At 31.9% G+C, this 27,336-nt stretch overlaps 1 protein-coding gene and 1 long non-coding RNA gene across 2 annotated transcripts in view; one reads left to right on the forward strand and one right to left on the reverse strand.

Annotated features, from left to right (window-relative positions):
* Positions 1–382, forward strand: part of LOC143063601 (uncharacterized) — a 29,192-nt gene extending 28,810 nt beyond the window's left edge. Inside the window, exon 4 of the long non-coding RNA XR_012975057.1 lies at positions 1–382. This is a non-coding gene — a long non-coding RNA (uncharacterized LOC143063601).
* LOC143063600 (glycerophosphocholine phosphodiesterase GPCPD1-like) lies at positions 279–27,336 on the reverse strand. Its single transcript, XM_076235822.1, has 18 exons — positions 27,139–27,336; positions 23,064–23,227; positions 22,672–22,728; positions 21,708–21,859; positions 20,193–20,270; positions 19,491–19,601; positions 18,695–18,848; positions 15,929–16,064; positions 15,035–15,083; positions 14,628–14,720; positions 13,943–14,017; positions 11,524–11,569; positions 11,075–11,202; positions 7,322–7,452; positions 5,360–5,495; positions 4,720–4,880; positions 3,560–3,622; positions 279–2,443 (listed from the first exon to the last, which is right to left on the reverse strand). Exons 1-18 carry the CDS (start codon positions 27,309–27,311, stop codon positions 2,347–2,349), a joined length of 2,004 nt encoding a protein of 667 aa, XP_076091937.1. The 5' UTR covers positions 27,312–27,336; the 3' UTR covers positions 279–2,346.

Consider the following 27,336-nt stretch of genomic DNA (forward strand, 5'->3'; position numbering starts at 1 on the left):
GTACGACCGGTAACACATACTATTACATTCAAGGGACGAAAGATGGATCCGGTGTGTGGAAATTAGATGATGGTTATGTAATGACTTACTTTATATGGGGATCAGGCGAACCAGCCGCAGTATCTGCAAATGAAAATAATGTTATTCTCTGGACTGCAGACTATGCAAAGATGTACGATGTAAGAGGGACCGATCTATATGGATATATATGTGAATTGGTCCCTCCGTTACAAATGTGATTTTAGGAGCTGGAAAAAAAAAACAACAGAAGCAATATATAAATAATTACAATAATTTAATAAAATCTGTTTATAAAAAGACATTTCGACGTAAGCCTATGTTACTCTTACCCATATTGTAAATAAAATACATATTGATAAAACTTCATGTTTCAACATACACAATGACTGAGTTGGATAAATTACACTTATTACTCTATTGTATAATTTCATAAAAATCCATCATGTAAACCCTATCAGAAACATATGTCTATATCAACAACCTATTTCTAGCATCTGAGACTATGATCGGAACCTTAATTTAATACTTTCGCTTCCCTTTATCTTTCATCTACATAGAAAATTCGAGTTTTTAGCCCCAAATCTATGTTTTGTAAAATCAATCTTGAAATTTGACATATTGAGCCAAAAATGTTCTTTTAGTTTTAATCATGAACAAGAAACTCTAGACATTATCGGGTAAGAATTTGTTTTGACTCACGTATGGTCTAAGCTATGACCTTTATTCCCCTGGAACATATAATAAAAAATGTAATTAAGTAGAGATGAATGAATGAAAACAGAAGGGTGGTTGACGGTTTGTTATTTGTTTTTCTTTATAACAGGGTAATTTACTATGGAATAAAATACACTTTTCTTGATAAAAATCAATCTTGAAGAATAATTATATAGACTTGTTTATTCAATTCGATGTAGGAGTTAGAAAACTAAAACGCATGTTCACATTAACTTCAAATATTCGTTTGTTGCTACATTAAAATGCAAAACACATCTGACTGACTAAAATATAAAAATTTAAAACGAGATTCGCCATTTGTATTGATGCCTCCATATCTTGTATAAACACGGGCCATTTGTGAAAATGTCACTAAAACATGTATTAAAAATATTCTGAGCATTTAATTGATTTAAGAGCAAGACCTTAAACATATAAAGAGTACATCATGTATATATGAAATACTTTGCAGAAAACTGCAATGTAATCAAAGTACAGCTATTCAAAATAATATTCTGGAATTTTTAAATGCAAATAAGTTTGTACCAGTTTTACAACAAACTGTACCATGTCGTGAGTTCTTTAAATGTTTGGAATTTAGAAACAAATTAATAAATCAAAATGGGACAAATTAGCCAGAGCTTTTTATCAAAAGAATTAAGAAGTTTGTGTATAGTTTATTTTAACACGAACAAATCAAAATTGAATGAATTTTAGACTATGGAACTTCTAATAAATAAATCTTAAATAGAGAAATTATAGTGTCCAACATGATGTTCTTTCAGAGAAACGGCTACAATGTCTAAAAGCTATATCCTGGTACAACTTCTATTCACGAATGAATGATCATAAACATAAAACATGTACTGTATCAATCACATGATAAAATCACTACTATGCAATTATGATTGTATAATCAAAAGTAACATGATGAACATAGTTGCAGTATGGTCGCAGTATAATATTCAAACAATATTAAAATAAAGAAGTAGTATTACAAAACATAATGTGAAACGAAAACTGCAAACAACAATACACCATTGTTAAAATCAAAACAAAACATAACAACTCAACATGAACGAGGAAAAGAGCACGAGATTCTGAATACAGCCATTTGAACATATATTCGGGGTATTTTTGTTATATAGAAATTATGTAACGGTCAATCTAGGCAAGTCAATTAATTTAAAATCAAATATAAAGAGAGTAAGCCGTACTTTCTACACTTATAACTGCGGCAAATCAAGGCGAAGAAATTCACTGCAGTTGATGATCTGTTTTCTCTTTTTAAAACTTTATCAATTAAGGAACTTAAGAAGCTGTATGTCAAATTATTCTAGCATTTAAAAAAACAAAATCATCGCATCTTGATTATCTTTTAACATGCAAAACATTACAATTTGTAAGCTTAACACAATAACTATAACTAAACCTTAAACAAGTCAAAAAGTTTCCTTAAGCTTACTTCAGGGAAAATATGTCGAATATATTCCCTGATAAATAAAGTATAGGAATGTTGTTTTCTTTTACAAAAAATTTGCATGAACTTATATAATATAATGGCTTTATGTCTTATTTAAAAGACTATTGCACATCCTGTATATCTATCTATCACTTGCTGTCATTATCTACAGGTTGTGAAATATTTTCTTTCAATCTCTTTTCCAACTTGAATACATTCTCTTTCGTGCTTTTCAATTGATCAATCCTGGAAAGATAACACAAAAACCTTTCATGAATAATGACATAAATATTAATGTGAATTATCTCAATGACACAAACAATAAAAATCAGATATATTTTGCATGAATACATGTTGCAATCATAAGTTCCGGTGATGACATACCCTTTCTAAACTTTTAATATTGTTACTACTGTTGGCACATAAATTGTTTTAAGACATTATTAACAACGAGTTATTTTCCTTTAACAAATGAATAGTCAGGGATTAAGAACTTGTGTTCTTATATCATTTATGAACAAAACTAATCATTAAAGAACTAAATGTATATAGTTCTTGTCATAGTCGGTAATCCTCTGTGAAATGCTATAGCGAGTCAATTTCATGTTCTGAATAAATGAATTGATTGTACATTATGCCAGTGTATCTTATATGCAATACAATACTTTATATGTCACATTCTAACCACATAAAATGATTTTATAACCCGGATTTGTTTTTTTTTCTCAATCGATTTATGAATTTCGAACAGAGGTATACTACTGTTGCCTTTCTTTACTAAATTCAAGGCGGCATTTTGTTTCAAGAACCTGATAGGTGGGACTGAGTAAAAGGTTGATAAAATAACGAAGTTTTTTTTGTCTACTACCTCGACTCCAAACTTTCACTGTATTATAATGAATATTTCAATATTTCATACATTTTTAAGATCCGTGAGTTTTATTGATTAGTACTTATTAATTTATATTTATGTAAAATTACATTTTCTAATCATACTAGTCCTCTCAATTCCTTTCCTAATAATGGTCAAGCCCTTTAAAAGTTCAATGCGAAATGCTATTGTTTTTTTTTAAAGAAGTTGAATTTTGCTATTGTCTGTTGTACTTTGTGGTATTTTTGCGTATCCCAGTTATTCCCTTTTAAATATTAAGTATGTAATGCTATGAATGTTTTACAAAAGGTAGTCAGAATGGTAGTGGAGTTCAAAATAGTAATACACGTTTACAGTACGCATATTTTCAAACAATACTTCTAATCGTTTATACAATCAATACAAAAGTAAATGCATTATACCAACTATAAGGTATTCAAGTGGCATATTTCATATTTGTATTCTATTCGTAAGTTTAGTCTGAAAGTTACCCAATAATATTTTTAGCGTCATTTACAATCCACATATCTGTAACATCCTCATGTACCATCCATCTAAAATTAAAGTATTTGACATTGTAATTGAATACATAGTAAGATCAACAACAGTTCAGAAATAGCAAATAAATCATGCGCGAGTATTTCTAGGAAATTTTGTTTGTACATGTAGTTGTTTATTAACCAACAACAGGACAATGGTATTGGTCGGCATCACATTAAACTAAACATCACAATTAGTCTGTTAAAAAGAGCACAACAACGAATTACACATTTTCAGGAGTATGGCAGTTGTTTTCCATTCGTTTTATATGTTTCGATTTTGCAATTTGTTTAGGATCTTTCCGTTTTGAATTTTTCTGGAGTTTATTGTTATTGTGTTATTTCAATCCGTGTATTCATTGCAATAGCATATATTTTTCAAACAGTTCTTGAATTTTTATAAAATTGTAAGTACATCGTTTTTAAGACGGTGCTTTTTAACCACATGCTATTGATGAACACAAAATATACAAAAAGAAGAAAACACATCTTATTCAAGTTTGTATATTTTAATAACTGATGTCCCATTTTTCATACAATAACAAACAACATTTTGAATATTAAAAAAAAAATGTCATGAGAAAATATAATTTAATTAATAACAGTATCATATTCGAATTCTTAATTATTTAATTCCTGCTGAATATAAATACAGAAAAGTGCCGAAAAGTTCTGAAGCTCGAACTTTGTAAGTTTATGAATTATGATAAGTTAAGATTTTACTATAAAACATAGGTTCGAACTCCCTAAAGTTTTCTTTAGATGAATTTGGACCTATACCTCCTAACGTCTCTGCATATTTTTACATCCATGCCTTTTAATGTTTAGATCTGATAAGTGGTAAACCTTAATTTCAATAATTTTAACACTTTAAGGGAAACAAGAGCGCCAGTTAGTAGCAAAATTAACATGATAATACGGGAAACAAGTGCACCAGTTAATAGCAACATTGACATTATAATTATCAAATGCTGCAGTGTATTTGAACGCTCATGTGTAAAGATAACGTTAAAAAATACGTATAAAAGTATCTAAAGGATCGAATACGTATAGTGAAAGACAATACTCTCATATAACATATAATAAATTGTAGATATGACTTGTTTACTTACCTATCATATATAATGCCATCTACACCTAATTCTCGTAACTTGTTGATCACATTTGAATCATTGGTTTCCTCTCCCCAACAAAACAGCACTTGTCCTGATTTTTTAACTTCTTTGATAAGTTCATGGTTATCAAGTATTGTTTTTGAATTTACATTTATCCCCTTTAAATAGAACACCATAGGAATAGAAATATATTTGAAGCGAAATGTTAACAGCATTTACAACAAAAGTCAAGAGTATACTAGACTATGTAATTCTTTTTTTTTGTATAAAAAGATAATGCAATAGATCCTTTATAATCCTCAATCATATATTTTTCATCTAAGAATAATTTTTGACGGTCTATAGGTTAAAATATTAATCTAGTTTAAACATTGATGGAATAAAGGAGGTAATCTGCTAAATGTATACTTGTTTCTTCGTCGACCGAATTAATTAAAATACGACCGTTTTATTTTGTATACATTAAAATGTTAAGTGACGAGGTTTATTGTTCACACAAACAACAGGGGTGCAAATTGACATACAAAATATATATAGTAAAGAAACTAATGCTGCAAATTTTCTTTGAAATTAGAAAATTGCGTTGAAATAATATTATCATATGTGATTCAGACAGATAATTGAAGTCAATATTTACCAATATATTTGCAAAATTGACGAAGTTGACGCCAATCGGAACATATACACATCTAGGATCTGCCCTCTCCTCATCATGCCGTATGCGTCCAACGGTAAGCAATAAAACAGGATATTTATTCTGTTTTAATCGGAGTCTAAGGGGAAATCAAGAATTACATTTTTTATATGTTTATGACTAATTCTAGTCCAACTTGCATTGTACTATAGTTATTATCTTAATACATATATATCCCATGTCAATTCCAGTGGTGATGGTCAATTGTCAAAGAAACAGCTTTCCATAATGAGCAAATACAATACCCCATACGAAAGATAAAAGAAGCCCGAGAACAATTCAAATTACTAGAAAACTAGTGACCTGATATATATTTATAAAAGAATAAACTAAAAATTAATATGATATACACCAACAAAAGACAACCAACTGAATTACTGGCTCCTGACACGGAAAAGGCACACATAGAATTGCGTTGGGTTTAAACATGCTTTGGGGTGCCCAAATTCTCCTTTTAACTTGACACGGTAGTGTAACAGCACAATAAAAGAACAAAATATAAATATCAGTTAAATAGGGATTAACTAATAAGATCAAAAACACAGCACAAACCACAAATACAACTAACAGAAACACTAAAGACACAATGTACAGATATGAGAGTACTCACAATTACTAAAATGATTAGTTTATTACTAAGCTCTTGAACATCTTTTTTCTTGACAAGTAATTTAAAGAAAGATTTACATCATGCCCATATAACTAAAATAGACAAACAACAAAGCAAAATAAAAAGAAAATGAAACAAAACATTATATAAAACTCACGATAGTACCATCAATCAAATCTTGGGTAAATTTGTGTCGTAAGGAATTTTATTCTTGTCCTTTACCAGCACTTGTTGTGCTACTTATAATGACATCAAGTGGTAAATCATATATAGAACCATAACGTAATAAATAGTAGACATAACACCAAACCATCATATATTACGAACTGCATAATAACCATTGACATACATAGATTCTCTAGATCGAAGATGTGATGAAATGAGTAAATAAAATTTATAACTATAAATAATTAAATATGTCATAAAAACTAAACCTTTGACTGATAACTAACCATCTCTATTATAATTTTAAACCTCGATTTTATTTTACTATATGCGTTTGTGTAATAATACTAGTAATACATTGCCACCCGCATAGTAATTATGTATCAAAATATGTATTTTGTTTATTTTTTGAAATGCTAGTGTACTATTGATCATGTTTGCATTACTATTCAACTGGAATGTATTCATTATTAGTTTTCTTTTCCTTACATGAAATTTCTTTGCCTTGAAATAAAATTAAAATAAATGAAATGAATATATCAATGTTTGGTGTATCTGATATTGTAAATAATTACTTAAGGAATTACTGTATTATTTTTTTCTGTCTATTGGAAATAACATAAAAATAAATTGTTGCATACTGAATAACTTCTGTAGCGGGTTATTTTAAAGCATGCAACAGATTTTTATGTTATTTCCAATAGACAAGAAAAAATATTATAGTCATTCATTATAATATAATTCTAAATGCTATTTTAAGCCGGAGTAGATCATGAAAAACGTTGATGACGTCACGGTCACATGACAAAATTATGTCTATGAGCTGGGTTACGGTCAAAATCGTAGCGGCTACGAAGTGCTACGTAGATTTTGACTATTGAACGTGTAGCTATAGCCTAGTTGCTACATAGATATTGATAGCAACTACGTAGATGCTACGATATTGAACTCAACCCTGAAAGGCAACACACTGTTACATAAAAAAAAATATTATAGAATATATTTATTTTTTCTGTACTCATTCTGAATTTATTTTTCTGAAATTTTCCCCACTCCTTTTATTAATGTACAGGTTTCGAACGAATTGATTGGAAATATTTTAATTTTTTCACAGATTAATACATACTTACAATGTACATATATCAGGATCAAAACTTGAGAAAACTATTCGTCGATCCTTTGCATTTTCAAATACTGATTTTAAAATTATATCAACAAATTTGTTTCTGTCAAAATAAGTAGACTCTTCAATATATCCATTCTGTGAAAAAAAATAAAAAAAACCTCTACAAAATATGCATTGTTTATATTGTCACGTTTATTTTCAATAGATTAAATTTTTTGTCATACTTGTTAAAAATATCGTTTCCATCACAATCTAAAAATACATTAAAATGTCACATCTCGTTTTTGACATATATAATTTGAAAATTCTTATTTCATACAGGGATAAACAGATAAGAAAGTGAAACGAAATTAAAAAAAATAATAACAAAATTTAGAAAAAAGCTGCCTACGATTACATCCATCTTGATTTCTTGCAACAAAACAAAATGGAAAACATCAACGGTTCACTGTACTAAAAAATATATATAAATACCTTAGTTGAGTATGTGAAACGAAATAAATAACATCTTGAAAATGAAATTTAGAAAAAAGGCTGCAATTGATTACACCCATCTTGATTTCTTGTAACAGAAACTAGAGGCTCTCAAGAGCCTGTATCGCTCACCTGATTCTACTTGGGTTTTTGAAATCATATAAAAAAATATAATATTTGGCTAAAAGTAACTACACTTGGCCAGCACCTCATAATGTTTGATTTCATTCAATTCAGTGGTTCTTTGGAAGAAGACTTTTGTATGCATTTCCCATAGGGTCCTATGTTAAACTAAGTGCCCCCACTGGCGGCCATCTTAGATGTTGCAATGACAACAAAGTAACAACACTTGGTCAGCATCTCATTAGAAACATTCATGCTATGTTTGGTTTCATTCCATTCAGTGGTTCACTAAAAGAAGACATTTGTATGTATTTCCCATAGGGTCCTATGTTAAACTAAGTCCCCCACTGGCGACCATCTTAGTTGATGGATCGGCTACAAAGTAACAACAATTGGTCAGCATCTCATAAGGAACATTTATGCTATGTTTGGTTTCATTCCATTCAGTGGTTCTCTATAAGAAGACATTTGTATGTATTTCCCGTAGGGTCCTATGTTAAACTTAGTCCCCCGCTGGTGGCCATCTTGGATGATGGATCGACTACAAAGTAACAACACTTGGTCAGAACCTCATAAGGAACATTCATGCTATGATTTGTTTTATTCCATTGAGTGGTTCTCTAAAAGAAGTCATTTGTATGCATTTCCCATAGGGTCCTATGTTAAACTAAGTCCCCCTGCTGGCAGCCATCTTGGGTGTTGGATCGGCTACAAAGTAAAAACACTTGGTCAGCACCTCATAAGGAACATTCATGCCATGTTTTGTTTCATCCCATTCAGTGGTTCTCTAAAAGAAGACATTTGTATATATTTTCAATAGGGTCCTATGTTAAACTAAGTCCCCCGCTGGGTGCCATCTCGGATGATTGATCGGCTACAAAGTAACAACACTTGGTCAGCACCTCATAAAAACAGTCATGCCATGTTTGGTTTCATTTCATTCAGTGGTTCTCTAAAAGAAGTCATTTGTATGCATTTCCCATAGGGTCCTACGTTAAACTAAGTCCCCCGCCGGCGGCCATTTTTGATGATGGATCCTAAGTTCAAAATGTGAAAAGTTAACGACGACGACGGACGACGGACGCCAAGTGATGAGAAAAGCTCACTTGGCCCATCGGGCCAGGTGAGCTAAAAATGGAACATCAACGGTTCACTGTACTAATAAATATCTATTGATGCCTTAGTTGAGAAGTAAGGTATTAATTTAAATACAAAGCATGTCTTTCGTCATTTAAAAAAAAAATTATCTATTAGTTCGTTTCTGATGTATGTAACATTGTTGTTTGTTTTATGTTGCACTTATGTGTTCCGATAATTTGATTTTTTTTCCTCTTATAATTGCTTTGTTACCGTCGGTTTTAGTTTGTAACCCAGATTTGTTTCCTCTCAATCGATTTATGACTTTTGAACAACGATATACTACTGTTGCCTTTATATATGAATATCGTTATGCTTATGAAAATAATATCTTCAACCAATATGGACGCTGGATTAACATTTAGCTGTAACATTTATATTAATAGGGTTGGCATAATAATATGTTAAGGGTTAATGCTTCAACTCATCACTTTTTGTCGTGAGTAAACGCTTATGAGCGTCACTGATGAGTCTTATGTAGACGAAACTCGCGTCTGGCGTACTAAATTATAATCCTGGTACATTTGATAAGTATTTACACCACTGGGTCGATGCCACTGCTGGTGGACGTTTCGTCCCCGAGGGTATCACCAGACCAGTAGTCAACACTTCGGTGTTGACATGAATATTAATAATGTGGTCATTTTTTTTTATAAATTTCCTGTTAACAAAAGTTTAAATTTTTCGACAAACTAAGGATTTTCTTATTCCAGGCATATTTTTCCTTAGCCGTATTTGGCACAACTTTTTGGAATTTTGGATCCTCAATGCTCTTCAACTTTGTAATTGTTTGGCTTTATAAATATTTTGACATGAGCGTCACTGATGAGTCTTATGAAGACGAAACGCGCGTCTGGCGTACTAAATTATAATCCTGGTACATTTGATAACTATACTTGGGCACTGAGATGATTTAAAAACAAAAATTATATTAAAATTCCGTGTTAATGAACAAGAAACTATTAGGAAAGTAATGTTTTAATTCCTTTAGAAAGGAATGAATTTTAATATTCTTTCAGGTTAATTTTTACCATAAAGATGATAATGCTCAAATGTTTTTATAAATATATTCATTCCTGGCTTTTAGATGTTTGGGTTCAAGATTTCTGATGAAGATTAATCAAGATAAGAAATTCGGATTTTCGGAATTTATTAAGTTTTAATTTTATTTCATACCACATAAAACAAATATTTGTATTCCAATTTCCTCACATTCTTAGCATAAAGAGTATGTTTTTTTTCATTACTTAATGAAGTTTGGTGAACAATAATTGTTTATATCTTATAATCAAAAGTCTTTGGTAGATACTGGTCTCATTGGCATTCAAAATTAATCTCATCTCCGTATATCACATTGCAAAATATTCAGAACATGCTATATTGTCGAAAAACAAGTGCTCCAGTTTCATGAGTTTTAGAAAAATTAAATTGATTTGAATTGGTTTCAAATTCATCCTGATTTTAGCATTTTCTCTCTTGCAAAAAACAACCAAACTAAAATTAAACTGATAACTATTGCATATATCTAGTGTAAATACTCATCAAATATACCAGGGTTGAAATCTTGTATGTCATATAGGAGTTACGTATAATCAAATTTCACCAATTGATCTCGAAAACGATAGGAAGGCCAAAAATTCAATACAAAGTTGAAAATAATTATAACATGTATAACTGAAAATACGAGAACTAGTGTCATATACGGCTAAGGCATTTATATGCCTGGGGAGGAACACCATAGTGGTTTGAATAATTTAATATATAGTGCATAGACACTAAATTTACAGATAATGATTACTAGATTATTTATGCTTATGCTCATTGGCAAATACTTCGTGCATGTAATTCCGGACTATACAAATGATAAAAATCAATTATCTCTCATCTCAATTTAAAAATGCAGACTACTAGGCTGGGAATACACACGGGTATTAAACGTTTACCAGCAGTAGCATATACACAATGGTTGTTTATACTCTTAGAGTCACATAAATTACTATGCTTATAATTTAATAAAACTGACCATTCTAAGCATCGGATATTTAACTTCCACATTAAACCCTACATGCTCATCGACATCTTCAAAACATTGTTTCAAGGTAGGGAACGGTTGTGTTTCTTTTGGATCAACGTTGTCTTCATATCTCTCATCTACAATAACATATCAAAATTAAAACAATTCAGTTTTCAATAAATTTTGTACTGTGTTCATCAAAATTGTTTACAGTACCTGATAGTCCTCAATCATTTGTCAAAGTCGATTACTTATATATATATATATATGTTGTGAATACGAAACCCCCATTTATTTTACTACCTCTAATTGGACTGATCAATTTGTAGGTGGTAAATAAAGTGTAGTTTTTGTTCTCTTCATTTTATAGAGTATGAAGAATCACCAATCCTGTCTTTCTCCAATTCTTATCTATTATCAAAGCTATTGTAAAAAAAAACATTCAATTAACTACTCACCAGACTCACGATCGTCCTTCTCGTTTGCAGCATGAACAGATGACAACTACAAAAGAAATTTGAAATTCATCTCTACAACTAAAAGACGGTGACTTGATGTACAGAAGACCTATAGAACAACATTTTGTTCTACTAGTAACTGAATAGATATAACTAGATGTGGTATGAGTGCCGATGAGACAACTCTCCATCCAAGTCTCAATTTGTAAGAGTAAACCATTATAGGTTAAGCACGGTTTACCCACACGGTGCATTGGCTCACACCGAACAGCAAGCTATAACATCTGCTTACCCTTCCGGAGCACCTGAGATCACCCCTAGTTTTTTGGTGGGGTTCGTGTTGTTTATTCTTTAGTTTTCTATGTTGTGTCGTGTGTGCTGTTGTTTGTTTGTCTTTTTCATTTTTAGCCATGGCGTTGTCAGTTTGTTTTAGATTTATGAGTTTGACTGTCCCTTTGGTATCTTTCGTCCCTCTCTTCTATAAAAGAGGGACAAAAGATACCAGAGGGACAGTCAAACTCATAAATCGAAAATAGACTGACAACGCTATAGCTTAAATAAAAAGGACAAACAGACAAACAATAGTACACATGGCACAACATACAAAACTAAAGATTAAGCAACATGAACCCCACCAAAAACTGGGGGGGGGGGGGGGGTGATCACAAGCGCTCCGGAAGGGTAAGCAGATCCTGCTCGGCATGTGGCACCCGTTGTGTTGCTGATGTTATAACAAATCCGGTAAATAGACTAATTCGGTAGGTCACATTCATGAAAGGGAAGGGGATTGTAGTTACGTCGTAAGGAACATATCCGATATCATCTGTGAAACGGTTATTCCATAAAATAAAGGTCCCAAAAAATTACTAGTATAAAACCATTCAAACATTTTAATAAGTTTTCCACAAGTACAGCCAAATTAACTAACTCTGAGTAGTTTTATGAAGGGTTTAATTCGATCCTAAGTAATTTAATGTTTTTAATCAGGCCAAATAACATCCCTGCGGCATTCTTCTCATAGACAGACGCAAACAACATAAATGCTTGATAACGTTTCAATAACTGCTAAGTGTAGCGATTTTAGTTTGACTGTATAATTCATTATAATGTAACATATCTTTTCATAAATACACATGGGTTAAATAACATTTATTTATTTGAACGGTATCTATCTATATTACTTAAATTCATCGCCCTGTACCTTAAGTACCGTCCGGTACCCCATCTTTAGAACCGTCGAGGTACCGCCCGGTACCTCATCTTTATAACTGTCATGGTACCGCCCGGTAGTTCATCTTAAGAACCGTTGAGGTACCGCCCGGTATCTACAGAACCGCCCGGTGTCCTATCTTTGGAACCGTCGGGGTACCGCCTGTAATTATGTAAATAAGGGGATGCGAGAAAGATCAGAGAGTGTAAAATAGAGTGGAGATGGTAAGCTAGAAGAATATTGTGTTAGTGAATTAGGATTATTGTCCAACTGTTTTATTATGTCAAACTGATATACATTAAACAGATTACATAGTGATTTGAATTGAAACTTTGTGTTGTGGTTTGTTTTCTTTGTGCCATTTGAACATGGATTTTACGTAAGAATAACACATCGACAAACACAAATCCATACATAAACGACAACGCTACATAAGCTAAAATGCACAAATGACTTTTAATACATTTGTGAGTGTTATTTCCCATGCTCAAGGTAAAGCCCCATTTTATAACTATAATAGTGACTTGCACAATCTAATTTGGATGAAATCCGTGAAACAGAATGGTTTTCTGTCTAGGGATATATTATAACTACAGGCTTCTATTTCAGACGGAACATTTGGGAAAGCAGACTGCAGCTTAGGTTCTTTAAGATTTTGGCCCGCAAAAAAGCACACAATTGTCGTATTTGACAATATCTGCAACATTTGCTGACATTAGAATCTATTATCCTATAAAAAAAATGCCTAGCTTTTCGACTTGTATAATAGTACAAAAATGAAAACAACACGTTATAATTTTTCATACATCCAAAGCGGTTTTCTCAATTGATGAATCAAATAATGATTTTTGTGTTACATTTTATGGTGAAGTTGGAATTAAAGGACACATCTAGTCAAATGTGAACCTCAAATTGAGATATCTGCAAAATAACATAACAGTTAACACTTGCTAATAAAGTTTTGATCAAAATGGTTGCTTCATTTTAAAATGAATTGTACTAGTGTGAGCAAAGGGCTGACTGCAATTTAAAATTACAGAATCATTAAAATAGGTAAATAGTTCAATTGCTCAAGATGAGAATCCAGGCAACACTGATACATTTTTTCTAGAATAAACTTTAAATTTCAACCTCTGTGTAATTTGCCATTTCATAAAGGAAAACATGTTTTTAAATGACTTTTTACGTAATTATTAAAAACATAACAACCTGCATTGATTGAAGCTCAGCAACAGTAAGATCCTTCACCGATACCCTGAAGTTTTCAAGTTCATCTCGTCTTTTCTAAAATGAAATTATCTTTTTATGATTCTGAAAATCTGGATTTATTCTGTCAAAAATTAAAATCAAGTAAAAACCTTCCAACGTCACATGAAATGACATACTGTCAATGGATAAGCATCGGTAAAATACTATGTAGTACTTTTCATTGCTAAAATTTTGTGGATTGTAGTTAGAATTTATAGATAATATTTATTTCCTTCTGAACTTTGTTATGACAAGTTCTCTATACATTGGTTGCACGACTGCCTTGTAGCTTAGCATTCACTTTTTTCTGTGTAATCGTGGCTTCCAATCTATGAATTTACCTTTAGATCATTTTGGAATCGTAAGTTCGTCAACTGTTAACCTCAGACTGTAGTTTGCTTACAACTTTATTATCACTAGACTCAGTATAAATTACCATGAAATAATGGAAACACATTATGCGCTCATAAACATACAAAATCCTAGATTATAAGGTCATTATGTATTTTATCATTATTTACTGGTATATTATTTCCTTATTTCATTTACTACTAATACAACTCAGTTTATCAAATTACACATAAACATATCTTACCATTACTTAAATAATGTATGAATAAATTAAAAAGATACACAATCTCCCTACCTTTCTGTATGTTGCAAATACGTGAAAATCGTGATATATTACTGGAACCAGGTCTTTACTCAACATGACGTCAAATTCAACAAAGTCGGCACCCTACAATTTATAATATTCTATTTCATATATTTCTTTGAAATACATATTATGTGATACATGATATCAGTAAGTTTGTTTTAATTTATATCAGTAGCAGTTAAAATACAAACAAACGAATTTTTTTGAAAGTTGCAATATCAGAAATGTGTAAAATTAAAGACTGATGGATCTCAAAATGTGATTGATAGTTATAATTGTTTAAGCAATTTCATAGCTTAAAGTTCATACGACTTGAATTTTACAGGTTGCTTGATACAGATTGATATACATTATATCTATGAAAAAGAAAAGCTGTCTTTCCATTGGAAACTTACATGACTACCTGCTGACTGTAAAGATGCAATCGTATTTTCTCTCACTGATCTAAAACATTGAAAACTGTTTTAAACACAGAAATATACTAACATATCTATACAGTAGTACATGCAATTATTGACTCTATCGATATCAAACTGAAACTCGTTATATAGTTTTTCCTCTATTCAATTATCTTTTTCGTGTATTGTCCTATCAATTTTCGACATTTTGACCTTGATTGTTTTTCTTCTCTTCTACCTAAACTTTCGTGTTTACATATGATGAGTAAAACTTATCTATTTAAAATGCAATTGATATGTTACTCCTGTAGTTGTGCCTTTACGGTTATAACTTAAGTCAAGACTGATAAAAATCCAGCTTAATCTAGTCTTTGTGTAATAAAGTGAAAACTATTTTATTTGAGCACGAAACGTGTTTTTTTAATTAGTCTGTATCAGGAATTCTTCATTCCACGTTGGAGAATTTCTGGAAACTGCATTGAATATACTCGCCAGAGATACCAGAATTAAAAATTGTTATTATGACAGACTCGCGTTTCATAAATGAGACTCATCAGTGGCTCTAACATTAACCAGTTCGAACACAAAATCAAAAACGCAGTTAAAGAGCAGTTATACAATAGATTTTCTGTTGGTGTCAGTTCTTATCCTTGGTATTTATTCGGACTTAAAAGAGGGACAAAAGATACCAGAGGGACAGTCAAACTTATATATTGAAAATAAACTGACAACGCCATGGCTAAAAATAAAAAGACCAACAGACAAATAATAGTACAGAAGACACAACATAGAAAACTAAAAACTAAGCAACATGAACTGTTACCTACACATCCCATTCATATTCATAACATATATTTGGATTTATATAATATATATAAAAAAAACATTTACTCTTTTTGAGAATGTGCCGAGCCCATTCCTTTGTGTCCTATATCTAGTGCAGCTCTTTCAAAATTCCAGTAATTCTGATAAGATACCTCCATTGTCATAGGTAGACCTACCAAAGGTTTTATCAAAAGATAATCCACTAGAAATAAAGTAAAATATTAGTCCAAAGCATCGGTACCAATGTTTGATTATAACAAATTCTTTTTCTGCAACTGCAATAATTGGTAAAAATATAACTGTAAGAGACGATTCAATAACATATGAACAATTTATTTTTATTACATAGATCTTTATAAAAAAGAAGATGTGGTATGATTGCCAATGAGACAACTATCAACAAAAGACCAAAATGACACAGACATTAACAACTATAGGTCACCGTACGGCCTTCAACAATGAGCAAAGCCCATACCGCATAGTCAGCTATAAAAGGCCCCGATAAGAAAATGTAAAACAATTCAAACGAGAAAACTAACGGCCTTATTTATGTAAAAAAAAATGAACGAAAAACAAATATGTAACTCATAAACAAACGACAACCACTGAATTACAGGCTCCTGACTTTGGACAGGCACATACATAAATAATGTGGCGGGATTAAACATGTTAGCGGGATCCCAACCCTCCCCTAACCTGGGATAGTGGTATAACAGTACAGCATAAGAACGAACTATAAAAATCAGTTGAAAAAGGCTTAACTCATCAGATGGACAACAATACAAGTGGACGTGGTATGTTTATATGGCAAATTACAAACAACAAATAAAACGCATATTAAAGACGAGAAAATGATAATGGGATAAGAAAACAGAAGCTGAGTTGTACAAGACTGACACATGTTAAGAGATTTTGTAGCATGCTAGTTCACAGTGTAACAGTCCGAATGAATACCTACACACATTATTCTGATTCATAATCCACACCTCTTTGCTCTAACTCACTAATGCCACGTGCCAATTTCAGAACCAGCAACTTATAATGTCGATTATCTAGTCTTTAGTTTAGCCCGACTGGGATCGAACCCACGACCCCATGCACTTGAGGTGGGCACGATACATAGACACAACCACGACAGAAGTCCGTATATGTGGTTGTTCATTAATGCAAACAACAAACAACACGCCTGAGTAAATAAACGCAACGTTTACAAAAAGGCAACAGTAGTATACAGCTGTTCATAAGTCATAAATCAATTGAAAGAAAACAAATCCTTGACACAAATTAAAGCCGAGGGAAACACATCAAGTATAAAAGGAAAACACTGAAACAACAGAAACACTGAAGTGCAACAAAATAAAACAACAAAAATATATAACTTATTGATAGCAACTGTCATATTCCTGACTATGTACAGGACAATTAAAATTTACCATATAAACAGACTTTAGATGAGACATTTCTCTCTGTTTACATGTACCTAGATAAATTTGAAAAAATGTGGAAACTTTTTGAGATATTTTTGTGGACGTTTCGTCCCCGAGGGTATCACAACTCCAGTAGTCAGCAATCCGGTGTTGACAAGAATATCAATTATATTATGGTCATTTTTATAAATTTCCTGTTACAATTTTTTTTTAAAAACAACGGATTTTCTTATCCCAGGGATAGATTACTTTAGTCGTGTTGGCACAACTCTTTGGAATTTTGGGTCCTCAATGCTCTTCAATTTTGAACTTGTTTGGCTTTATAACTATTTTGATCTGAGCGTCACTGATGAGTCTTATGTATTTGCTACTATCTGAATGCATTTTCAATGAAATAGTCTTAAGCATCTGACTGAATTTAGTTTAAAAAGCATTTAAGTTTATGTTCATTTAGAATTTTATCAAGACATCTTTAGATTCAAGTGTGAATTTCAATGTTGTTAAATCAGTCTTACTGATTTCTGTGTAAGGTAAACAATGCGTCGATTATTGATCACTTTATATATAAAAAAGAAGATGTTGTATGATTGCCAATCAGACAACTGTCCACAAGAGACCAAAATGACACAGACATTAACAACTATAGGTCACCGTACGGCCTTCAACAATGAGTAAAGCCCATACCGCATAGCATAATGTTTATATCATGTTTCAAATTTTCTGGATTAACCATCATCAAGCAGGATCAATCCTGAAGCCAGGGACTTTAATACATAGAAACGTTGCTAAAAGTTTTATGACAACCAAAACGGGACCTTAAAACAATAGCCAAATTCATCTGCAGTCAACTTTGCTTGAGTGGGTTTATACCTAAAATTTTTTGGTTCCTTCTTTATATATCAAAAATGAACTTAAAAGAAAAAAAACGTACGTTTTAAATTATGATAGTACGAAATACTAAATACTGAGAGTATGATATCATCGGGGACCCCATACACGTTCACAATCAGTGATATTAGATGGAAAAAAAGATTGATAAATTGCGTGTGTCCAAAAGATCTTTCCCGAATTTACCTTCATCAGGAACGATCAAACATAAAGAAAACTGAAAGAAAATGATGTATCAACAAATCAAAGGTTGTTTTGGTCTAATTCTAATGAACAAAAGGGCCAATCTTTTAAAAATTGTAATTACCAATGTCAGCTGGTCGCAGTCATTTTATCACTATAATCATAATACAGATCTTGTGTCCTTTTTTTTTAGTCTTCGGAAATTGTTGTAGCTTCAAATATTTTGAGACAATGATTGATGGTATATAGCAACTGGAAGGAAAATATAAACAGGATTTGTGTGTCCATCAGATACATTTGTTGTACTTTTGCTTCAATATTAACAATGATATACCTTTTACTTGTCCAATAGGTTTATGTGTAAGGCCTGTTATCAGTATGGTCTTAACATCGTTCGTATTCTTCATTTCCATTGGTAAAATGTAATTATATCCAATATTCTTGGGTTCCTTGTCAGGAAAATGTACGAACCAGTTCAACTGAAAACCCTATGAATGAAACGAAATTAATCAAAACAAAATGCATTAGAGGAAATCATAAATGCTATTCAAAGCAAATACGTGTAAAATTTAATTCAAATAACTTAAATATCCAGAAAAGGGGCATATTTCAGCCATAATAATAGAACATTTAAAATGTGTTTCAATCTTAATAAAATTTCCCAACTTCATGTACTTTTCAATTTATCTGAGAAAAAAAAAAACACATTAAGAAAAATATCGAACTCCGAGGAAAATTCAAAACGAAAACTTTCTAATCAAATGGCAAAATCAAAAGCTCAAACACATCAAACAAATGGATACCAACTGTCGCATTGCTAACTTGGTACAGGTATTTTCTCATGTATAAAATGGTGGATTAAACCTTGTTTTATAGCTAGCTAAACCTCTCACTTGTATGACATGTCGCATAAAATTCCATTTTATTAACAACAAAGTGTGAACAAAACAAACAGACATAATAGGTATTAATGTTAAAAAATTGAAGTACAGATTGAGATAAGATGCGTGGAAGTTATTTTTTCTTAATTTGATAAGTAAGGCAAAAACATTTGAGCATATCATAAACATATTGTAATTGGCATGTCCTAGAATTTTCATACAGGATAATGAAATTAATTTGAAACTTACTAAATATTCAGGGTCGATTGTTCTTGCTGCAAATATCATGAAGTCATCAGGATTGTACACCTCTCCATACGTCTTTTGTATTTCTGGTTTCTCTTGGCCACTTTTCAATGTCTAAAAGAAATAATTGAAAAAGAAATGATCTTTCTCTATCGCATTGTGGGTTTGCAAAGAATATCTTAGTCCAAAAAAGGAAAATTAACAGTTTGAAACGTAAATCGATTCTTTTGTCTCTTTGACATACCGGTATTCCCCATTTCCATTCTAAATTGTATTTTGTTGTACATCTTGTAATACCCCATATGTAACTGAAATATCTAAATGCAGACGTTTGTTTATGACGTTTAGACACATCCACTAATACAAAGTTGTGACCTTCCTTTGAAAACAAGATGTACAATTTGACACCTCAGTGGAGAGCACGGCTTTGATCGTATGTAAACTTTGACGTTTCAGGGTCTCGTGTTAAAGGAAAATGACGTCTGATGTAACTGACAAAAAAAAAAGAGTCAGTATTTCTGTGTATAGTGTACTAGTATCATCTTTTGACAAAATGCTTCATCCTGTCTGACAACTGATTTGATAAGGTATACTGTGTTACTTCCAAGATGTTCAGACACTATGTTTTACCTATATATTTGTCCTTTTCTGATGCAACCTAGATTTTACTCAATAATTAACAGTGTTTATCAGACATTTACTTACAGAGACAAGGACTTTTGTATAATTCGCTGTTGGGATTGTATCTGGTTGGTAGTCATCTTCCTCATCCCCATGCATTGTCTTAATAGAAAACAATGGTATATGTTTATAAATGCAGAATGTCTTCATGTAAAATCAACAAATAAAGCTATTCCATTGGTCTGTTCGATACTATAATTGAATCACTTCATCATAAGCTTAATCGAAATAAATAATCATTAGCCATTTTAAAATACAAACTGTTATCTGATGTTTACAATTTAATAGTGTTCAATCATCATCGATTCATTGAAAATAAATCCGATTTTGCATTTTTCATCATCATTATTGTAGATATTTTATTTCATATTTTATAAAATAATTTGCAGATGTTTACTCTTCAAGCAATAAGGAAAAAACCGTGATATAAATAATTGCACAATTTATACAAATCTGTTTTGTTTACGGTTTCTTCACGTCTAGCTCAGTAGCCCTCTTCGCAACATTCCATCGATGTGTCAGGATCCCTGACTAGTGCCTCGGGACCTGGCCAGGAATGAACAAAGGTTTAACACAAAAATGCCTTGTCAACTAAGACTGTTATAATTGTTTTAACTCTATAAAATTTTCTTTAACAAACCATTCTTTACACAAGGCTAACTTGCCATTCAAATTAGGGTTTTAGAAAAGTAGATTGAATATCGAAACTACCAATGGTACTTTACAATCAATGTTTTAACGAAATATAATTAATGGATGAATGTGTTATTTTTTTCAATCTGTTACAACATCTCTGTTTCTTTTGTTCAATTAAATTGCTTTGAAAAAAAACATTGTTGATCTGCATCATTTTAAAATTACTAGAAAAGCATTGAAACAAATAATAAATGTATTTCAAGTTTTACACATGGAACTGAGGTAAACAAACTACTGTTAACTTAATTGGTGTAATTTTATTCCCTGGCTTGATAAATAGAAGAAGGTTCTCGTAAGTCACTTCATTTTCAAGTTTGAAGTAAATAAAGGGTTCTTATTTTTTATGCCCCACCTACGATAGTAGAGGGGCATTATGTTTTCTGGTCTGTGCCTCCGTTCGTCCGTCCGCTTCAGGTTAAAGTTTTTGGTCAAGGTAGTTTTTGAAGAAGTTGAAGTCCAATCAACTTGAAACTTAGTACACTTGTTCCCCATGTATGATCTTTCTAATTTTAATGCCAAATTATAGTTTTGATCCCAATTTCATGGTCCACTGAACATAGAAAATGATAGTGCGAAGTTCAGGTTAAAGTTTTTGGTCAAGGTAGTTTTTGATGAAGTTAAAGTTACATCAACTTGAAACTTAGTACACATGTTCCCTATGATATGATCTTTCTAATTTTAATTCCAAATTAAAGTTTTGACCCCAATTTCACGGTCCACAAAACATAGAAAATGATAGTGCGAGTGGGGCTTTCGTGTACTATGGACACATTCTTGTTGTTCTTTCTATTCGACCAATTTATTTAAATTCGGACTTTGACATGGTTGAACAAAGAACCTTACATCTCTAAATCTTAGATCTAAAGGTGTACATTTAACGCTGTATGTTTGAGTTCTATGTCTCGATTTCCACATATATATTGGGTTACTATGCAGTCTTAGGTGAATCTCGGTTTCGTCAGTCAACCAGCCTGTTGATACATGCTTCTTCTGACCTGAAACAATTATGTTAATTATTCACGATGATCAACGATGAATTAATACCACAAAACTATTCTCGAAATTTCCACGACATTGTAATAATTATATTGAAAGTGTACATTCATATGATGAAAGAGTATAAAACATTGTTGCTAAATTTTATGATATAACCATTTAATAAACTATAATATGTAAAATAATATATTGTGGAGAACGTTTATTTGTTGACTAGTGTTAAGAAAATACATGTATTTGGCATATAGAAAAGGAGGAAAGTAATGGAAATGAAATTTTAACTCGAAAGAGCTTATCAATGTGAAACTCGGTCCCAAATATCAAGGATCTCAAAAATTGAGGTGAAATTTAGAAAATCAGTCAGCAACAACCGAAAATTACCTAATTCTTAACTCAAGACACTTGAAGTCCTTATACGTACTCTTGTGTGCGCACGTCATAATGTATAGCAAATACAGGCCGCTGCAACCATGAATAAGACATTAAGGGTCATGTATGGTATTACAACTTTCCATCTTTCAAAGAACAAAGGCAACAATAAGAAGGATAATTACAGATCACCATAAGGTCTTCACAGATTATCAACTCTCGTATCATATAAACTACAGGCATGCTTTAACGGCATGAAGAGGATAGGTGAGGTGAGGTGATGCTATAACGGTTCCATATATGTTAAACTCAACGTTAAAAAATAACAACAACCTGTTTTATACTAGAAGACATTTTTTTATACAGACTATTGTTTTGGTTCATGGGATCTCTTTTACACGTTTAGAATATCACACTGATAATGATTATATTATATAATTACCAAATTCTCCAAATGTATCTATCGTATTCTCGTACATCGCAGGATCTTTCAGGTAATCTGAAAACGAGAACTTTTAAAATATATCATAATACAAATGTTCTATACCCTTTATTCGAATAATTCCGCTAGATACAAATGCTGTCATATCAATTCCAGTGGGAAAAAAAATATTTAAAAGAATTTTCTTCAATCAAGATGAACTTTTATTCCTTTTCAATTCTTTGGCTTAGGGGACAAAAGTGTTAGTAGCTAACTGGTGCCTTTATTACTTTCAAATATGTTTTTATAAAGACTTTACCAATTGAATCATAACTCGGCAACTAATTAACAAGTCCCTTTCTAATCACACATGTTATAGTCTTTATGTGAAATGGAATAAGTAAACAACGTACCTCTTGGAGAGAAAAGTCTTGGTTTTATGTTTGTTTCCCATCTTAGAACATCCACGACTCTCTCAGAATCTTCACTGTCAGATTCTACAATTCTAGCAATGAAGTAACGATATCTACAATCCTTCGCATCATCTGATAAAGTTATCGTCTTTTTCCAGACATTCCTACATTAAAAAAAATGAGCTTCTGTAATCTACTTTTAAAACTTTTACCATTTTGATTCATTTGGAAATGAATTTAAAATCAAATCACATCGGAAAAAATCTGTAAAATATGTAGATATATCTTCTACATTTGCCAATAGCAACGGTGACAACTTTCATAAACGTTTCTATAGTCTAATCAAAGAGCAGATTGCTCTGAGGGATACGATTGCCATTGTTTCATTGACACATGTATACATGTAGCTGGATAATATTATTTTCAAAACTAAGGGAGCTACCATTTGATTTTTATGGGGGGGCTAGGATGAAATTTGAAAAAAATAGGCAGGACAGGAGTTTTGAGTAAATAAAAAAGGCAAGATGAGACACTTGCAAAAAAAAAGTCAGGACGACAATTTAGGTAAAAAAAAGTCAGGATAAACTAAAAAAAAAAGGCAGGACCGAACAGAGTGAAAAATAAAAAGGCAGGACAGAGATTACAGCTAAAAAAAATGCAGGACAAAATTTTTCATCCTAGCCCCCCCCCCCATAAAAATAAAATGGTAGCTCCCTAATTCAACTGCACATGTAAAATGTAATTTACGTAATCTGAATAGTTACAAAATAGCCAATCCCGGATAAAAGTGTATGAACAATGTACTTCGGCCTTTTGTGTTTTATTTTTGTACTATCAATTCCAAGTTTACTTTCCACACTGACAGCAGTCAGAGTGAGAGAAGGTATTTTCACTTCGTATCTTATCACTTATTTTCCTAAGTTAATTCTAGGAGGAACCCCATTCCTAACTGTTAAATTTTTTAATTTCATTTGACTCCTTTCCGTACACATTCCACGGTTTAAATTGCGATCGTTTTTAACATTATACGACGTTTATTGACAGAACGAGCTAATATTGTTTTTCATTCAGAACTCACGGGATTTACTTCCGGAAGGGAGACAACTCGAAACAATAATATGGAAGACTCCATTTCGCCTGAAGGGATGTTCTAGTAACAACTTGACGATGTGGACTAATTAATTTTAATTTAAATAATGCAAATGATTTAAAATTATGCAACAACAATAACCCTCAATAACAGACATACCTAGAAAAGATCCAATGAGTTATAAATTAATTAATTGAGTGGGGAATCCAGAGCAACCATTCAATCTAAAACCCCTTGAAGTCAAGAAATCTATACGCATGCGCATGATTTCCAAAACAAACCCTGGAGCAAGAACGTATATTAAATGTTTATTAAACGACCTAGATGGTTCTCTATTTCTTTATGGAAGTATAATCTCAAATATCATTTTCATAACGGTAACATATAAGAAAATCACCACTTCAGTTCTTATATGACAGAAATAGATTTATCGGAATTCAGAGAACTCTCATTTTATCAAAACTGGGAATTCCCTCTGACGTGTTTCTAAATTTATAAAAACACTAAATATAAATACTGCTTAATTCTGATTTTCCGTGTTGTAAAAAACACGTATATAAGTCAAGGGAATTATCAAACATGAAGATTATGAAAAGAATATTATAGGAAAGTTGTTTAAGTTCAATCCCTTTGTTTGTTTTTACCTTTTAAAGCAAGACAATCATAAGAATGTGAGATTTTCCTTAAATGTTTAGAATAAAACGATTGACGTGAGGGCATTGATCTGAGCCACCGGTATAAGTCTACAGATTGCTTGAAAGCAATCGTATCCCAAAAACTACACCTTAGCACACTATTGGTACGATTGTCCATCTATGATGCAAGAGAAAATAGAAAATGTTTACTTCGTAATTCTTGCGACATCGGAGATGAATTTCATTATATGTTTATGTGTTCTGTATTCAATGATGATCGTGAACAGTTCTTGAGAAAAGGATATAGAAATCAACCAAATTCATTGAAATTTAATGAACTGATGAATAGTAAAAATCTTTCTGATCTTAGGAACCTTACAACTTGTGCAAATTTATAAGACTTATAAATATTCATTTAGGCTCTCCTGGGTAATTCATGCACTATATATCATGTATACCGGGCGTTTTGTTATACCGTAATATATATCATGTGCTTCCCTCTTGCTTTCGTATAATTTTTGTATGTCTGTTCTGTACATATACATTATGTAATTATTTTGTGTAAATCTATACCATTGTAATCTGGTTTGTTGAGAAATAAAGATATATCTAACTGCATCGTTCGTTTTGCAAACATATGGGGCTTTTTACAGCTTGCTATATATATGCCGTATCGGTTTTGTTCATTGTTGAAAGTCGTATATATTATAGTGACCAATATCTTTAAGTAAGTCTGAAGTATTTTTTGTTGTTGATGGTCATATCAAAGTAACACCTAAGTGAGTTTTTAACGGGCGTTACGATGGGGAAAAAGGGGGATGTTTGTATTCTATTATTTGTTTATTTGTTATATAATTTGGCCGATTATATCTTTTTTATATATATTTTAGCGCCTTGTTATTTTCTTGTTAATTTGTATTTTTGGTATATTTTGTATTTTAAGAGTTTTATACTTTATTTCCCCCACTATTCCCTTTTCTGTACACCATATCCATACCCTCTTCTACTCACCGATTATTTAAAGAAGTAATATGTCTGTCTGTCTGTCTGTCTGTCTGTCTGTCTGTCTGTCTGTCTGTCTTTGTCCATTTTCAATAGTTTTGGATCAAGTTGAAGTCCAATCAACTTGAATCTTAGTACACATGTCCCAACTGAACATAGAAAATGATAGTGGGAGTGGTGCATCCGTGTACTATGGACTGATCAATGGACACATTCTTGTTATTTGAAGTGTGTACTGACATCTGACTCGAAGAGTGAAGCATGAACAGTCGATTCTATTAAATCGTGTTACAATTAATTTGTCTTCATCAAATCACAATAAGTGTCCGATAATCACTCGACCGACAGATTCATTAATTGCTTCTTGTTTGTTTTGATGTCCAGTAACAAATATTTCAAGTATATTTAGGACAAGAACGATTAAATTAACAGTTAATTTTATAGGTTGACGCTGCAAAATGGTACGGAATTAAAGGCTGGGAAATTTGAATGAAAATAGAAAATGAGGGTATGGCTGATATGGACAGAAATTCTGACCTGCAACAAGCCAACTACGCACTCATTAGGGAGTTGTTAGAAAGGTTGGTTAATATACTCCCCTGCAAGATGCATTGGAATTTTTATCCCAATTTAGAGCGGACGTGGGAAATAATTTATATTACACTACGCGTAGTATAACAACAATGTAAATATAATGCTTTTATCTGAAATTTACTCCCAACACTTGAAGCTTTAGTTATTGAAATCTAAATCTAAAAAAAATCGACATAGCGTAAACGCAAACCGCAAAGAGGGCCACTGGTACGGAAAAAAATATTCACATTACCGCTTGCTCAACATGGAAGTGGGGTAACAGGAGACTTTATTTGTACAAGTACAAATTAAGCAAAAAAATATTTATGTACCTGTTATTTATACAATACAAGGCTGATTGCAGGATAAAAACATATTTGTTGCGCGTTACATTTACGATATCGTTCAAGAAATCACTGAATCGTCATCAACACCGTTCGATTTCAATCATAACAGGAAAATATCTTGGACAACACATATTCAGATCTATTTTGTCTGCAAAATATTATTATAATGTAAGACTGGATTATCATATGAGAGTCGTAATGGGGAAACTTTCATAACGAATAACGGTAAATATTCTTGCGAAATGACGTTAACGGTATTTTTTTGTGCATGCCGATAAAATGTGCACTTTCTGTTAGAAGATATAAACATCGACTGATTTTGACGAATTACGTTATTTTTTTTCTGAAAAATAACTATAACAATATGTATCAGTTTGAGACATTTAACTTGGCTTCGTTAAACAAAAATACTAAGTTAAAAGACTTACATGCCATTGCTAGTCTTATTCGCTGTCTTAGATGGCACAGGACTTGAAACTCTAATTAATATGACAGCATGGTGTGGATTCCAGTTTCCAATCTTCTCACAATCTCCTACAAGACACACAGAATCACCGGTGTCTGTCTCTGCTCGCACACAAAAGGTCACCTCAAAAGCCATTAATTTTATATCTGCATGAATTGAT

The sequence above is a fragment of the Mytilus galloprovincialis genome, chromosome 2, assembly GCF_965363235.1.
Source record: "Mytilus galloprovincialis chromosome 2, xbMytGall1.hap1.1, whole genome shotgun sequence".
Classification (NCBI taxonomy): Eukaryota; Metazoa; Mollusca; class Bivalvia; order Mytilida; family Mytilidae; genus Mytilus; species Mytilus galloprovincialis.

Excerpts from the sequence above, each read along its gene's own strand:
- LOC143063600 (XM_076235822.1), bottom strand. The coding sequence starts at position 27,311 with ATGGCTTTTGAGGTGACCTTTTGTGTGCGAGCAGAGACAGACACCGGT. Across the intron at positions 16,065-18,694 it reads ACCTATTGGACAAGTAAAAG|TGGATTATCTTTTGATAAAA; the intron begins GTATATCATTGT and ends CTTTATTTCTAG. Across the intron at positions 14,018-14,627 it reads TATTTGCAACATACAGAAAG|AAAAGACGAGATGAACTTGA; the intron begins GTAGGGAGATTG and ends ATTTCATTTTAG.